We start from the raw sequence: 17540 nt of genomic DNA, 5'->3' as shown, positions 1-17540 counted from the left end.
AACTGTCGTACACACTTAGTGGGACTCATTTAGCAATGAGGAGGGGAAACAAGAATCAGCAGCTTAAAGCAAGTAGAATTTTGAAACAGTCACAGTAAATAGTGAATTGAGAAACAAAGTAGGATTTAATTTGGAGAAAAACAGCAAAAAAGCAATCTCTACTTGACAGAAGAGATCACTGATGATACTGTAAACTTGAAAGAAAAGGCATTAATTTGCCATGACCTAGTGTTACGGATGCTAAAGGAGGCACAGCATTTACAGTGCCACAGACTTAACTGCTCTGCAGCCTTAACTGCTCTGCAGCCTTATTGTAATGTATGCTTTCCACTTAGTGTTTAAGATTGTTTATGTTGGTTAGGCCTAGTTTATTTCTGACTGTTGTTCTTTTTTTTCTTATACAGGCAGGCAGAAGTCCTGAAGGCTGACATGACAGGTATTGTCTGGTTTATTTCTTTTTCACAACTTTATACCACTAAATTAATGGAAGAATATTCTCTTTCCTGTATTATGTGTAGGACTAAACCCTGTCCTACTTGCCAAAAGGGATAATTTGTTATTATCCCTATTTGCTTTAAATATTTATTGTTTTTAGACTTTGGATTCTTAAATACCTGTAAGGAATTTTATGTAACATATGTCATATTGAATTGAACATCACCTTATCACCTAATTTAATGTATGTAACCAGTTAATTTTTACGAACTTTTTTTGGCAGTAATGGAGCTTGAACTCAGGGCCTTGTGCTTGCTATACAGGTGCTCAACCACTTGAGTCATGCCTCCAGCCCTTTTTTTGCTTTATGTAATTTTCAAATAGGGACTCACATTTTTGCCCAGGCTGGCCTAGGCTGCAGTTCTTCTGTTTATGTTTCAGCATAACTGGAATGACAGGTGCACTCTACAGGCCTAGCTTTTATTGATTGAGATGGGGTTCCAGGAACTTTTGGCCCCTGCGTTAGCCTCATTATCTTCACCCCCTGAGTAACTGGGCATGAGCCACTGTGCCTGACTTGTATGCACTTTATCTCAACCATTTAAGATATACATAAAATAATTCACTCATACTCCATATAAATTAAAAACATGATGTTCAGTTAATATCTTCCTGGGAAATTGTTCTTATCCTATTTACAATGAGTCAGACTTGAATGGAATAGTAAGTAAGCCTTCAGAAAAAAATATTTGCGGGGAAACTACTGAAATTCAGTAGTTTCTTTCTTGTCTTCCACATCGTTGCTGCTATGGTAGTAAACTATGCAATGATCAGTATGTCCTCCATAAGAGCCTATGTTGTCTTGAAATATAAAAGGGATATGTAGTACAGATCTCATTCTAATTTTTGAGGATTTTAGTTATGCAATAAAACCCATGAAGAATTAAATTGTTGTGGTAGCCAGATTATCTGCCAAGATTTATAATGGAAGAGGATATGAACTAGTGGGATATCTTTTCTTCAACTTCTAGAATCATATGCTGATGTTCTCAGTTTATGGGTAATCTCATTGTCATATTATTCAAGAAAAAAGGCTTATGATAGATTTACTTAGTACAGCACCACAGCTCTTCATATTATTAACAAATTTGTCATCATCTGCACTGTGTATATCAGTGTCAGCTCTGAGCTGCTACAGTGTTATACTTTTGAATTGGCTTGCAAGCATAATTTGTATTGCAAAACAATGCATGGAGCAACATTAAACCATGCACGCCGTTGAACACTCTCCATAAGGTGGTCTTAGGGTCTGAGGGTTTGACTTTTACAGGGGACATTAGCTTCCTAAAAACTTAAGCCCAGATACTAAGTCTACTTGTTTAAATGACAGTCTTATCTGATAGATCAGAGTTAATGATCTGTTACAGTCTCCTTGTCATCATTGAGTTGAAACAGGTTTGAATAAATCTATAAATTTATTAGTGATTAAAAACCTATTAGGAGACCAAGAAACTGATACAAGACTTTATTCATACTTGCCAACCAAGTCCTATGAGCATTAACTCAAATATCCAGTAGATTACATTTGCAGAACAGGATTGTGGTGGCCATAGATACTAATTGGAAACCTAAAGAGGACTGAAAATTATGCCTTTGTGTAACAGTAAACTCCTAAATGAAATCAAAGCTTAGCTGGCTATTGGAAATGGATAATTGAAAAGTCCATTATTATAAGTTCCTCTGAGGCAACTTAGTGTCAGTTACTAAACTGCTCAAGAGGTTAGTAATCAGAAAGGCAGCAGTGTGGCAGAAAGCATGGTCCAGTTCACAATATGTATAGTCATAAGCTGTCTTTCTACTTTTATCTCACACATAGTCTCTCATACGGTCTCTTGCAGTTCAATCCCAATCTTTTTGTGGCTCTTCTCTATATTAAATGGCAAGTGTGGATTGCCATTGCTTGGAAGGCAGTGTACCACTTACTAAAATAATTCTGTCATGGCTTTATTGGGTTGATACACATAGAATAGGAGTAACCCAAGCAGCTGCTGAATGGTGATAGGAGAATTCTGTAAATACGTCTGTAGATACATGTATATATAATATAATACTGTTTATATTTTTATTGGGCCTATATTCCACATATGAGAGAAAACATGTGGCTTTTGATTTTCTGAACCTGGCTGACTTCACTTTAGATTGTGTTCTCCAGTTCCATCTGTTTGCCTGCATGTATCCAAAAGTGGGACTGGTAGAGGAGACTATAAAGGATGAGAAAAAGAAGAAAAATAGCAAATAATAATGAACTACATCACATCTGTGTAGGAACAAGACACAAGGAAACATGCTGAAAACTGCTAAACAACCCAGGACAGGGGGAAAAGGACAAGGAAGTACAGTGGAGGGGGCTTACATTGACTTAAGTACAGTGCATGTACAGGTATAATACCAAGGTAAAAACCTCCAGTGAACAATGAACAGACACCTAAATAACGAAGGGTAAGAATGAAAAACAGATCACACTAAGGGGAGGGCACTAATGGGAGAGAGAAGGTAAAAGAAGTAAAGAAAGTAAATATGGTTGATGTACTTTCTGTACAAGAATGAATATTAGAATTTTTAAATCTGTTGAAATCACCATAAGAAGAGACTAAGGTAGAAAGGAAAAAATGGAGGAGGTGAACCAATTTGGGATATCATACATACATACATACATACATGGAAATGTCATAATGAAATCAAGGTGAAACAGGTCCTGTCTGGAGGTTGATGTCAGTGGGAGAGGGGAGGATATAAGGAAAGGGCGTAGGAAGGTAAATATGGTGGAAATACTATGTACTCGTGTGTGAAAATGGAAAAATGAGACTTGTTGAAACTATTCTAAGAATGGGAGGAGGGGAGATAGAATAATGGAGGGGGTGAATTTAAGATTCTATTGTAAGCAGTTTTGTAAATGTCACAATATACCCTGAGCACAACAATAATATGATTATAAAAACAAAAGTATTTAGCCATAAATTTAAAAAGAGATGTCTATGGGGATAATTCAAAATATAAAGGAAAAAAAAACTACTTTGGACAAAGAAGTACAGTTATGAGGGTGAACAAAATAAAATTAAATTAAAAAAAATTTAAAAAAAAGAGAGGGTGAACAGACCAACTTGGTTGTCCATTATCTCAAATGGAGTAACTTACTGTGAGGCATATGGCATCTTATGACACAAATAGGTAGAAATCCAAACCAAAAGCCAAGGGTGAGCTATTTTTTAAAAGACATTTTCATTTCATGATGTTATTTCAAAGCTAAAAGACAAATATACAAAAGTATCTTAAATCAGATTTAGTCTTTAGCCAAAAGGTGAAAGTCATTTGAAGTATAGTAATATAAAACTTGTGCAGCAGTCTGTGGAATGTACTTAGAGCAGATTTGCTTTGGAAATGGAGGGGAAGAAATCATTTGTGTGGTATATAGATTAAGCTGTTTATGTGTGTGTTGTGTTTTTCTTTTGTTACTCAGATTCTAAGCTGGGTCCAGCTGAGGTCTGGACATCCAGGCAGGCTCTGCAGGACCTGTACCAAAAAATGCTAGTTACTGATTTGGAATACGCTTTAGACAAGAAAGTAGAACAGGATCTGTAAGTATTATCTTTTAGGATGTTCCTATAAGATCAAGAATCTCACCAAGACTTTAAAACTGTTTGATTGGTTGTTTTTTTAATCTACTCCGGAGGAACATTTTTTAGTAGAAAGGAATTCTAATATTTGTAATTTTATTTTTTGACAAAATATTTGGCCATTAATATTTTTCCATTTGTGAAGGTAAGACAAGAAATGCATACAGAAGAATCTTATAAAGGGCAGCTCTTTCAAGGCATATGAGAAAAACAAATACATACATTTCAAGTGTTACGAATGCTTTTGGTTTTCTGTATTCGGTCCTACATTTAAGCCGTGATTTCTTTTTTAAATCTTTACAAAAATCTTTCTTGTTAAATGTAATGCTATACGTTTCTCCAACAGGAAAATGTATTTGCATTGTAAGGAGAGTCCTTTTTAATCAAGTAAATTAATACTTCCCTTTTTTTCCTCCTCCTAATAAAACTAAAGAAAGATTTTATGTATTTAGACTATTGTCTCTTGTTCTTTCTATGAAGGGTGAAATGGCAGATAACCAAATTTCCATGTGAGTAAATGCTTTGTATGCAAGGCCTTGCCTTATAAATTGGAAGAGGGACATTAGCCTGGTAGGAATTTAAAAATCAAATAAGAATATTCTGCCTAGTAATGCCTATTGCCCTAATTTTGCCGAAGAGTAGTTTTTCCTATCTTCCTATTTATTTTTTGGCACTACGGGATTTGAACCTGAGCACGTTACCACTTGAGCCATACCCCCAGCCCTGTACCTTTCTTGTATACTTTATATTTTTAGGAAATCTAGTAATAGAGCTAAATTACAGCCAACCAAAATCCTATCTATATTAGACTCAGGATAAGATGTCATCAGCAATGAATTAAGGGATTGACTGATATAGGTCATTTTTAAAAACCTGGGGCTTTAGAGCCTCAAAAGTTGACATAGATAATTAGGTGGTTTCCAGGTTGATTGTAAAACACTTACCTGTATTTGCTTCCTCTTTTCCCTGTGGTTTTTCAAGTTAAAGAGGTAAGTGTATTTCACCAAAACCGATTTTTTAAATTGTTTACATAACTTAATTAATGAAAAGCATTTTATAACAGAAGTTTGGTATGCCATATTTCAGCACTATGTCATTTTAAATAGCCAAAATTGAAAAGTAGCTGGCATTTCATGTTGCTGTAAAGAAAATATTAAACCTGGGTTGGGGGTTGTGGCTGAAGTGCTAGAGCACCTGCCTAGCAAGCACAAAGGCCCTGACCTCAAACCCAACTACTACCAAAAAAAAAAAAAAATCCCTTTTTAAAAAGAAAATACTAATCCCAAGATTAATAAATGGAATTATTAGATAGGAGTGGAACTGAATGCTATAGGGAAACAGCTTTACATTTTTAAAGCCTGCCTCCCATACATGTCACTTGAATAGAGTCAATTATTTTTGATACAGTGTTTGGAAGTTTATTAATAGCTTATTTTTACTTTGATCTTGTGATTATAATTTTGATTTTGTACTGGGATTCCTAAATAGGCTCTAACTGTGGTAGCTCTAAAAGATTTAATAGCTGAAGCCGCAGTCTGATTGTTCAAACATTTGGTAAGTGTCTACTAAGGTCATTTGAATTCTTCTGCATGTCTAGTCTTGTTCATAAAGTTATTTAAATGAATAACTTTAATGCAGGTTTACTGTCTAGTGTATTATAATTATAACAGACAGTTCTCAGGGGGACTAGTGTCTGCCTAGTGAGTCATTGCTATACCAAATAGAATTACATTTTGTTTTCAGCTGGAATCATGCCTTTAAGAATCAGATCACAACACTACAAGGCCAGGCAAAGAATCGAGCTAACCCGAATCGGAGTGAAGTTCAGGCAAACCTTTCTCTGTTCCTAGAGGCAGCTAGTGGCTTCTATACTCAGGTGAGTTCTGCATCGTATACCGTGTTTCCTGGTATTAGTGGTATTCTGCTCTTTGTACATATCTTTAGTTTACATAAATACTTCCTACAACCAGTACCTGAGACATCCAGAGGGTTATCTCCTATAATCTCAAATGAATACAAATGTCCTAAATTAGTTACTGTAAGACCTTCACAAAAAATAAAAAGACTCTACTCTTAGATGTTTTGGCTTACAGGTTGGAGGTGTAACTATGAATAGGAATGGGTTAAGTGATGAGCACAAAACCTCATTGGAATCACTGAGGTGGTTAGTTACAAGTGGTATTAGAGCAAAATTGAATTTATGAGTATCAGTATCAAAATTATGAAAGAAATAGGTTATGTTGTGCCAGGTAGGAAACAGTTGAAATTTGTAATGTCAGTGCATCTTCACAGTAGTATTTATACAGTGAAATTTACATGTATCTTGAAATGTTTTAAACTACCTAAGAAACAGCACCTTTTCCTCAGTTTGAAAAAAAACTTCTATTCATTATCTTCACATATTTTCTTTCTTTAGTTACATGCTGATGCAATTTCTGTATCAGGCTAGGTAAAGCATTAAATAAGTCCTATTTCTGACTATGGAATGAATATTCTTTACTATAGCACGATCCTTTGGAAAATTTTTGTCTCCTCCATTTGTAATTTAAAAGATAAAATTTTTTAATAGAAATTAGCATCTTACAATAAGACAGTGTTTCAAGGATCATGTGTTGAAAAATCTCTGGGTGGTTCTCTCTGTGTTGCTTGCCACCTACCTATATTCTGGCTTTATTTTCATTTTACTATTTCTTTGAATGAAGAAGTAAGAGAAAAAAGATCTCTGTATTGGAAGCTATTATTAAATAGCTATCATCTTGTAGAAATTATTTATGTTTTGTTTAGGCCAAAAAACACCCATCACACACAGTTCATTCAAAGAACGCGAGTACAGTTTTTATTCTCAGAATTCATTTTCAAATTTATGCTAGCTTTTACTTGATACTTTGGAGAGAGAATACTTTTGGAGAGAGGGATTGATGTTCCAGTAAGTAGTCCTTAAGGCAAATATTAAAGGCTTATTCATTATACAGGTACCTCTCGAAAGCCTGTAGTACATAAGATGCAGTATTAGATACTGAGGTCATGGAGGGAGATGAGATTGAATCTTTTACCTTCAAGGAAATGTCCAATCTGACTGAATAGATGGATAGATTATAGATAGGTCTTTTTTTTTTTTCTGACTATAAAAATAATGCATACTAATTTCAGAAATTTTAAAATGTTTTCATTCAGGATAAATTATCACTTTAATGTGTGTCTTTCTGATGTTTTTGTACTTTTTTACATTGCTAAGGCAGTACTATATATCCAGTCTTCTATCTGCTTTATACACATCTTAACAAAGTTTTGATTATTAAACAGTTTGAGTAAAACATTTTCTCTAATATTAAGTTAATTCCTGAGGACCAATTCCTTAAATTGATGCCATTAGGTGAATGAAAGTTTAAATACTATTAATACATAATGTTGTATGTCATCATTTACAGCATTTTCATCAGTTTCTTCTGTCTTTTCACCATAGAGTTTTGAAGTGTAGACATTGAGTTTTTTTAAAACTGTATTTTGTTTCCCTTTGTCCCTTGCTCAGCAGTTATTTAATAATGATAATGATCACTTTTAAAGAAACAAATGAATATTATAATCTAATCTTAATATTTGAAAACAATACAAATATCCTATAATGATTAAATAATGATGTAACTATAAAACAGAAACATGAAATTATTATAAATTAATATTATGAAGATTTTTAAGGTGAAAAAGTTGTTACTACTAATTGAAAAATTAATGATATAAAATTATATGTATAGTTTGACTATGTTGATTAAGTAGTTTCACCTCACAGAAAGTGTCTTCTCCCCTCCTCAATCACTGCCTTCTGCTGTGCTCTGTTAAATACCCATAAATATCCAAATTTGCATCATTACTTGAACAGATTGCATAACATTCTGGTTGTTTTTAGTTTCTGAAGCACAGTCCAGTTTTAAAATTTCATTTCAAATCTCTTTTCCTTCCGCCATGCAGTAGAAGGTAGAACTGGGAACACAACTGAAGTAGGGGAAGCAGAGAGAGGTGGTACAGCTGGCTGTGTTGTAGAGAAAGTACATTTTATAATAAACATTATTCACCTTTGTCATCATGAAAATTACTTTATTTTGTGGTGCTGGCGATTAAACCCTGGGCCTTCTGCTATTAGGCAAACACTCTACCACTTGGGCAATACCCACAGCCCTTTTGTTTGTATTTTGTTTTTGAGATAGGGTCTTGCTAACTTTGCTGTAGCTGGCCTGGAACTCTCAATCCTTTTGCCTCAGCCTCCCAAATAAGTGGGATTACAGGCATGTACCACCATACCTGGCTTGAAATGGTTCTTAACCTTCTTTTATGATGAGACATACATGTTACTGGACATTGATAAATCAAGGAGAGAGGTAACTTGGAAGCCAAGAGAAAAGCATTTCATTAGGGCAAGGGTGACTGATCAGCCCTTTTGGGTGCTATTGAGAAGTCAAGATACACAGCTTATGGTGTACATCATGCTTTCTTTCTCTCTTTCCCTCTTTCTTGTTTACTTCTTATCTTACCCCCCCCCCTTCCCTTCTCTCTTTTTGTACCTAACTCATCCATTTGGTTTTCTTACTCATCTTTGTGTGTATGTTGCTTACCATGTGTCTGATAGAGTAGGCAGATATTCGAATGAATATGTTTATAAGTAAAGATTTAGATAAGTGAGAATAGAATACAAAGAACTGGATGGGGAATTAAACCCCTGGCAAGATGGGAGAAGGAAAGCCTCTGAGTGAAGACAACTGAAAAGGTATGGCTGGAGAAATCCAATGAACTAGAAAAGCTCAGTGGTCACCATAAGATCTGCTGGGGTATTGAACCCAGGGTCTTGCCCATGTTGTGCAAGTGCTTTACCACTGAACTACACCCCCAGCTTCAATTAAAAAAATATATATTTTTTTGTTTGTTTGTTTGAACTCAGGGCCTCATTCTTCCCAGGCAGACACTTTACCATTTGAGCTATCTCCACCAGCCCTGATGAGTTCTTTTAAATGCAGAAGAGAGGTCCAGCAAGGTGATAGCTGAAAATGAATTGTGTTTGACTACTATATAGCAAATTGTCAGATTGAGAGCACTTTAGTAAACCAGTGGTGGGTGGTAGATTGGGGAGGAAGTTGTATGGAGGTCTGATGGTAATAGATTAAGAAATGAATAGGAGTTGAGAAAGCAGATAGGAAAAATATAGACTACTATGTAGGAGTCTGCTTGAGAAGATGATGTTAGGAAAAATATAGACTACTATGTAGGAGTCTGCTTGAGAAGATGATGTTAGAAACATTTTTAAAAATTGTATTATTTTTGTATTCCCATTAGTGCCTTCCTCTTAGTGTGACCTGTTTTTCATTCTCATCCTTTGTTGTTTAGGTGTCTATTTGTTGGTCAGTGGGATTTTCGCTTATACATGCATTGTGCTAAAGTCAATGTAACTCCCCTGCGCTGCACTTCAGTGCTTACACAACACCCCCATCCTGTGTTGTTTAACAGTTTTCACCATGTTTCCTGTATCTTATTTCTACACAGATGTGATACATTTCATTATTATTCACTTTGTTTCCTTTTTTTGGTCTCCTCTACCAGTCCCACTTTTGGATGCATGCTCTGTATATATTTCTATGTGTACATAAAATTGCTTGTATTTGTATTGAGCCTATATTCCACATATGAGAGAAAACATGTGGCCTTTGGTTTTCTGAACCTGGCTAACTTAACTTAAGATGATGCTCCCCAGCTCTATACATTTACCTGCAAAGGACAACATTTCATTCTTCTTTATGGCTGAATAAAATTCCATTGTATATAAACAGCACATTTTCTTAATCCAGTCATCAGTTGTGGGACATCTTGGCTGTTTCCATAGCTTGGCTGGTGTAAATAACACTGCAATAAACATGAGAGTGCAGGTGTTTTTATTGTAACCTGGCTTACATTCCTTAGAGTATATCACTAGGAGTGGGATTGCTGAATCATATAGAAGTTCTATTTTTAGTTTTTTGAGGAGCCTCCATACTGTTTTCACTGGTTGTTGTACTAATTTATGCTTCCACCAGCATTGTAGAAGGGTTCCTTTTTCCCCCACAACCTCGCCGACATCTAACAGAAGTGAGGCGGAATCTTAATGTGGTTTTGATTTGCATTTTCTTTATGGCCAGGGATGTTGAGCATTTTTCATGGTGGTTTTTTTTTCCCCCCTTCCACTTAGACTTGGAAGATACTAGAAACTTGCCGGAAAGGAGTTCAGGTCAAGGAACAATGTTTTGGTTCTTGTTTGTTTTCTTAGGACACCTTGATAGCTTACACCATAGAACAGAAGCATGAGAGGTTATAGATGAAAGAATGAAGGTGACAGGCAGGAGAAAGAAAAGACGGGAACAACAGGCTGCACAGGCAGAAGAGTTAACTGTGACTAGGGGAAAGAGCCTCTCACACTTTAGAGAATAGAGGATGTGAGAATAGGTGATCTAGTTAAAGTCTGGGATACCAGAGTTCTGTTGTATATGCAAAGACATGTGAATTGGTGTAGAACTTAAAATAAAGGTGGAGAAACTTCTAAAGTCTTATAAATACCTTGGCTTCCATTTTAATGATATTTCTCATGAACCAGTCTTTATATATATTGGATTTTTTGTGTGTACGTATTTGAGAGAAGTAGGTAAATAATTTCATGGAATTTCTTGCTTTGCTTTGCTTGCTCAGCATATCCAGAAATGCTGTTCAGGTAGAGAGCCTGCTTTAAAAATGGTATGCCTTTTAAGTGCACATCCTAAAATGCCCTAATACTTGAAAATTCAAAAGACATGGTTTATAATGATTGATAAGAGTTATCCTACCAAACATTACCATAATAATTTTTGTGTAGTTCTTGGCTCAGGTCTCAGCAATAAGTGAATAGTAGCTATATAGCATACAAACTTTACTGTTAGAACAGTTCTGGCTACTAAATATTGCTGTTTTTCTTTTAGTTATTACAAGAACTGTGTACAGTGTTTAATGTAGATTTACCGTGCCGTGTGAAGTCTTCCCAATTGGGAATTATTAGCAATAAACAGACGCATACCAGCGCCATAGTGAAGCCGCAGTCTAGCTCCTGTTCCTATATCTGCCAGCACTGCCTCGTCCACCTTGGAGACATTGGTAAGTGAACCTTTGGTGTGAAGGAATTGACAATACATTCATTCTTTTCTTTGGAGTAGTCTTAAGAAGAAACTTCCTTTAAGCTGAATATGCACACATAACTTAGATTCTTGTATAAGGAAACTCTAATATGGATTTTTAGGAATTTAGGATTTCTTAAGGTTTTGGGATTGACAGATGTCCTTGAAGGAAATAATTTTCTTAATAAGATTTCAATCTTATTCAGTCTTTACACAGGTATAGGCAAATAATAAATAGCTAAAAAACAATTGAAGCTAAATTTATGAGACTGATGCCATAGTATTGTCTAAATTGAAAGTCTGTACTCTTTTGGGTTAGACAGGGTTTCTAAATTACTCCTTTTAGAGCTAGTTTGCCTTTTTTTTCCCTTCCTACTGGTACATTACAAGCTCATTTTAAATTTTGCTTCCCTTTGAAGGTTAAATTTGTATTTCTATTGTATGTATTTTATCTGGAAATATTACATAACTTACTTATTTTTGTTCATTCCTTTAAGGTAACCTAAAAAGGTTGTAAAACAAATTAACTATAGGATTATGTTTTGCTTGTCCTCAAATAACAAGGAATGGAGAACATTATTGCTTTTTAACTTTGAAGATTTTATGTTTCTTAATGCCATAAATCAGTGACTCCATGAGAGGTCACACTAAAGTAAGCAGTGAGTTTTGCAGGGAGATTCAGTGATAGCATGTGTAGGTTGTTTTTGCTTTAAATGTATTTTGCACACACATATTTGATGCTGCAATAGGTATGAGGCATTTTTCAAAATCACTTTAATAAGATATTGAAAAAATACATAATTTTCAGATCATATTGTATAGTGTTTTTTGTTTTGTTTTGTTTTTAAGTGCCTTATAACTCACCCCTTCTTGTGGGCCGGTCCAGGTCACCAGCATAGTCCATAGTGGGAGCTGGTGATGCATGACACTGGAGGACCTGAAAATGGGGGCTAGGTAAGCTTTAAAATTGGTTACATGCTCAATGTCCCAAATAGGGAAGGTCAGATGGACACTTCACACATAATCCTATAGTTAATTTGTTTTAGAGTATTTTCTGTCTTTAATAATCTTTAATTTTAAATGTCTTTATTATCTTTAGAATTTAAACCTTTAGCTGTTTTGAAAATGCCCTCCTGGTGGTGTGTGTATGTGTCTGTCTGTCTGTCTGTCCGTCTGTGTGTGTGTGTTTAACTAAGTTTTCTGTTTCTTATTCTCAGCTCGATACAGAAACCAGACCAGCCAAGCAGAGTCCTACTATAGGCACGCAGCTCAGCTTGTCCCCTCTAATGGTGAGTGGGCATCCCAACCTGAGGGTGATGATCATACTTTGTTCTTTATAGCAATATAGCAGATAACTCAAGGCTCATCTTTCAAACTTAATAAAAATAATAGAGTTTTGGTATTGAATTTCATATTTTCCCTTTTGACTGAACATTCCATATGACTACAGTAAGTTTTCTTTCTCTTTTTTCTCCTGTTCTCTTCTCATGAAGGGGATTGAACTCAGGGCCTTGGGCTGCTAGGGAAGTTCTCTACCACTGAGCTACATCCCTAGCCCCAAAATGCATTTTTTTCCAAATAAGATTACTTTTATTGGTAAAGCAATATAAATAAAATTAAATAATGTGGTCTAATATTATTCTTACAACTGGGTTCCTTAGTTGCTTATAGAATAATTATCTTAATACTACCATTTTTCCCTTAGAAAAATGACACATTACCTAAAAAAATAGTACTTCTGACTTTTCATGGCTCCAAAATAGGCATTAGCAGTGATTCTTTTAAATTAAAGAATTAACAGAAGATAATTGGTGATATAAATTATTAGTGTTGAGCCATTTTGAAATCCTTTAGATTCTAGAAAGAGTCTAAAGCAGAGATGGCAGTCTGGCCACACAATCCATTTTATATTGTCTGGCTGCTTTCCCACTGCAATGACAGAGCTGAGTGATTATGATGGAAACCCTATGAACAAAAAAGAAACCCTATGGCCTGCAAAGCCAAAACGATTTACCAGACAGCCCTTTCTGAGATGTGTTGTACTATTCTCTACCCTAATTATATGACTTTGTAACCTACAGTAATAGTATACACCATTACTAAAATGTGCTCTTTTACATTATACCCATTTATAATTAGATAGTGATGAGATTTGCAACTTTCTCCCTTAGGTCAGCCTTACAATCAGTTGGCTATCTTAGCTTCTTCCAAAGGAGATCATCTGACCACAATTTTCTACTACTGCAGAAGTATCGCTGTGAAGTTCCCTTTCCCAGCTGCCTCCACTAATCTACAAAAAGCACTTTCTAAAGCACTGGAAAGGTAGGGTGACTTTTTTCCAAACAGTCTCCTGCAGCCTTAACTTCTCAGATTTTGGCGCACAAGAAATAAAGATCAGTGACCTATGCTTTTCTTATTCCTGAACCTACAGATGTATCATAATCATTTTATATGTAGTTAACTGAATTTCACACAGTGTTTGATTAGTTCCCACCTGAATATTGACTCATCTGAGTGTGTTGTGGTTCAAAAGTTACATCAGATGCAGAACCTTCTCCTTGTGGATCAAGTGCTCAAATAACTTGTTTTTGCAAGCCATATTCTCTTCTAAGTAGTTTTTGGCCATTTTGCTGCTTAAGATTCATGGAAATTTTTCTTTCATTTCAGCCGGGATGAGGTGAAAACCAAATGGGGTGTTTCTGACTTCATCAAGGCCTTTATTAAATTTCACGGTCATGTGTACCTGAGTAAGAGCTTGGAAAAGTTGAGCCCTCTTCGAGAGAAATTGGAAGAACAGTTTAAGGTTAGATTCCAAAAATAGAAAATCTTTGTCTTGTCTAAATCAGAAAGCATTAAGATTTGGAGGAACTGACTCCCATTTTTTATTTCACTCTCAGTTGAATTATTGATAAAAATTAAATTTAAAAAATGTGAAATTCTTGCATATAGCAACCCCTCAATTTAAACTGAGCTATAGTATCACAAAAAAAAAAATGCAGTAGCAATGTTGTCAGAGTAGCTGCCATTTAACAGAACATGTTTCAGAGTAGTAAAAACAACTCCTTTCTTGGTTTTGAAAGTACTACTTTTGATGGGTTTTTAAATTCTTATTTATGATTCTGCTGACTACTTTATAAACGCTGCCATTCTGGAAGCCATGCTCATTATTTTTACTATCTTCAATCCAGCAGGATTTGTGGTAGTTTGAAGGAATGCAATGAAAACTTCATGCAACATAAATATATTTTACTAACTTCTATAAGGAGATAAAATTAAGTAACCTTTGGTCTACTTATATATAAAAATGATCTTTCATTGGTATATTATGTAGTTTGAATGTAGTGTAATACATAAAATATGGGGAAAGTTAAAATATGTACTTTTAATTTATTCAATAAATTGATTCAATTTGATTGTCTACTATGTATCAGTCACTAGGATCAACAGTGAACAAGGAAATCTCAAAGGACATTTTACATTTCTTGGTTATTTCTTTGTATCCATACACATACAGGAATTGGAAATAGTCTATAACTGTTGGGGATTTTTCCTGTATGTGTTATAAAAGTCTCACATTCCAAGAGATTTTAGAATTTGGACTTTTAAGACATGAATTAGGCAAATATAGTCAATGTAAAGTAGTTTTTATAGATAATCATTTTTTGTTGCTATTTTACATACGTAAAAGATTATACTAAATAATTACAATATAGTTTGTTTTAAAATAAACTTTTGGAGTCCTTTCCTATTTTCTGTTTCTCTAGAGACCTATTTAAAAGTTAGTGTATGATATTTATAGGGTTGGGTGTGTGAGAGAAACAACTAAAAATGCCTTAGACTGCTTAAACTTGAAAAGAACAAATTGGAATGTATTTGAGGGGTTATTTAGAAAACATACCTTTCCTAAAGTCAGAACTAAAATCTTAAATTTTCAGTTGAAATCTTTAGAAGGTTGCTCAGGGAGATTGTGGGTTCTTTTTAGCAAGCTTAGACATCAGATTGACAGTTACATACTAAATAGCAGTCGTTGGAATTAAAATGACCTTTCAAATTGCTTCTAATTCTGGTTGTATGAAAGCTATACTCCCTAAATTGGAATGTAGGAAGATGATGTTACTGAGATCTTCACTATGTAGTTACTTATACTAGTCTAGTAAAACCCCAAACATTAATACTTTGTTCAAGTATATATTTCTATATGTGAAGTTCTGGTAGGTATTAGGTGGGCAGTTGCTAAAGTATACATTGAAGTATCACGTTAAACATGGTATGAGGCACTTCTACTTGAAATCTTACCCAGTTTGTTAGCTTTCCATTATTACTGTGACAAAGTTTCTAAGATAATTAACTTTAAAAGAGGAAAAGTTTATTTTGGTTCTCCATTGTGGAAGTTTTTTCCATGGTCACTTGGCCCAGTGTTTTCGGACCTGTGGCAAGTCAACACATCACAGTGGGAACATGTAGTAGAGCAAGCTGCTCACCTCATGGCCACAAGGAAGCAGAAAGTATTGGAATTAAAGACCCTCTGGTGCTGAAAACAGACACATGAGAGAGAAAATCTTGACAAGCCAGTTTCTTTTGATCAAAAGGGTGCAAGCATGTACTCACTCCAGCTGAGCAGACATGGGATTTTGTTCAGGTCAAAAGTTCACAATCTTTCTTAATTGGCCAAAAGGCTTAGGGGATGGGCTAGGGCACGTAATCTGGTGGGCAATTTTTGTGAGCAATAGGACCATACAAGAATCTGGAAGAAGAAACAGGAACCCTTTAAACAACGCAAGTCACCTAAGATGGCGACCTGAGGAATTTTAAGTAATCTAAGAGGGTGAAATACACTTTGATAGAAAAGATCGTTTTTCTTACAGAAGTGGTAGGAGTCCCATTATTTCATTCAGGGGCATTCACCTAATGAGCTAACTTCATTCTACTAGACCCCACTTCCTAAAGGTTTTACCACCAACCAGTAATGATATTGGTGGGGGACCACATTGTCACCACATGGGCCTTTGGGGACATTCAAGATGCAGACTATAGCACCAACTATTAACACATTGTTGAAGGGAAATTTAAGCATAGTAGAATAAATTTCAAAAGTATTTCTAAAACATTTGTAGATACATCTGTAGATACTTGTAGATATATATTCATAAAGTTTGTTGCCAGGTTCTGGTGGCTCATGCCTATAATCCTATCTAATCAGGAGGCAGAGATCAGAAGGACTGTGGTTCGAAGCCAGCCCGGTCCGCGAGACTGTATCTCGAAGAAACCCTTCACCAAAAAGGGCTGGTGGAGTGGCTTAAGGTGTAGGCCCTGAGTTCAAGCCCCAGTACCGCAAAAAAGAAGTTTGTTGAATTAGCAGTCAAATTTGTGTAAATAATTAACTTATTTAGAAGGTCAGACATAGGAAATTGAAGAAATTTTGTGAGAAAATTCTGGAGAAAAGGTTAGGAGGTTAGGAAATGTTGAAAGAAAGAAAGAAATGCTTGATATCTTTAGAAGGCGGGGGGAGTGTTCTTGACACATTGCAAGATGGCCAAGAGTTCTGAATGGAATTGTATTTTTCTCCAATAGCAATGTGAAGTCTTTGCTTAATATCATAAAACTTACTGTGGATATTTCAGATTGTTTATATAAATAAAAGCAAAAACCAAGAAGCTCAGAATAGTCAAAGGCATACCATTTCTGACATGGTCTCCTATCACTGCTGGTAGAACTATAAGTAAGGGTTATCATTTCTTACCATAAGGCTAGAAACAGTGAATCCCTGCTGTTTCCAGAAATACTCCCAGGGGAGGGATGGAGAGAGACTTGCTATGGTAAACTATGGGGTGAAAACAAACTATCCTTTCTAGTAGCTATCTGGTAGGGATTATATTGAGAAGTATTTTACATGAAGGCACTCTTCAACTATTACAGATGTTAAAATAAGGTAATTAAGTTGAGGCCATCAGCTGAACATCTGGGTAACAACTTCTTTATAATTATACTTAGCAAGTCACCTTGAACACAGTTATAAAGTAAAAGAAATTATCAAATTTCAGCAGAAAATCATACATGTACTTTTTTAAGAAAAATATCATTGTGATAATTTGTACCAGTGCCTATAAGACATTTTAATAATTGCTCCAGTTTATCATGTATCATGTATTCCAGACTATGTTCTGGAATATTTATAAATAAGTTTCTTTAAATGTGTCAAGCCTTTGAAAGTGAAAATTTTAGGACAAAGCTTGGCAGTCATGTTTTATATATCAAGAATTCAAAAAGTTTT

General features: G+C 35.1%; 1 protein-coding gene across 12 annotated transcripts in view; it reads left to right on the top strand.

Moving 5' to 3' along the window:
- Nucleotides 1-17540, top strand: part of Smg7 (SMG7 nonsense mediated mRNA decay factor) — a 78568-nt gene that overhangs the window by 41288 nt on the left and 19740 nt on the right. For all 12 annotated transcript variants that reach the window (XM_074047274.1, XM_074047273.1, XM_074047277.1 and 9 more), the window contains 7 exons: nt 405-436; nt 3953-4070; nt 5853-5985; nt 11078-11249; nt 12487-12558; nt 13441-13591; nt 13937-14072. In XM_074047274.1, the coding sequence (XP_073903375.1) occupies nt 405-436; nt 3953-4070; nt 5853-5985; nt 11078-11249; nt 12487-12558; nt 13441-13591; nt 13937-14072 (814 nt within the window). The remainder of the gene's footprint in view (nt 1-404; nt 437-3952; nt 4071-5852; nt 5986-11077; nt 11250-12486; nt 12559-13440; nt 13592-13936; nt 14073-17540) is intronic.

The sequence above is a fragment of the Castor canadensis genome, chromosome 11 (assembly GCF_047511655.1).
Source record: "Castor canadensis chromosome 11, mCasCan1.hap1v2, whole genome shotgun sequence".
Classification (NCBI taxonomy): Eukaryota; Metazoa; Chordata; class Mammalia; order Rodentia; family Castoridae; genus Castor; species Castor canadensis.
This window is presented reverse-complemented; position numbering and strand designations above follow the sequence as displayed.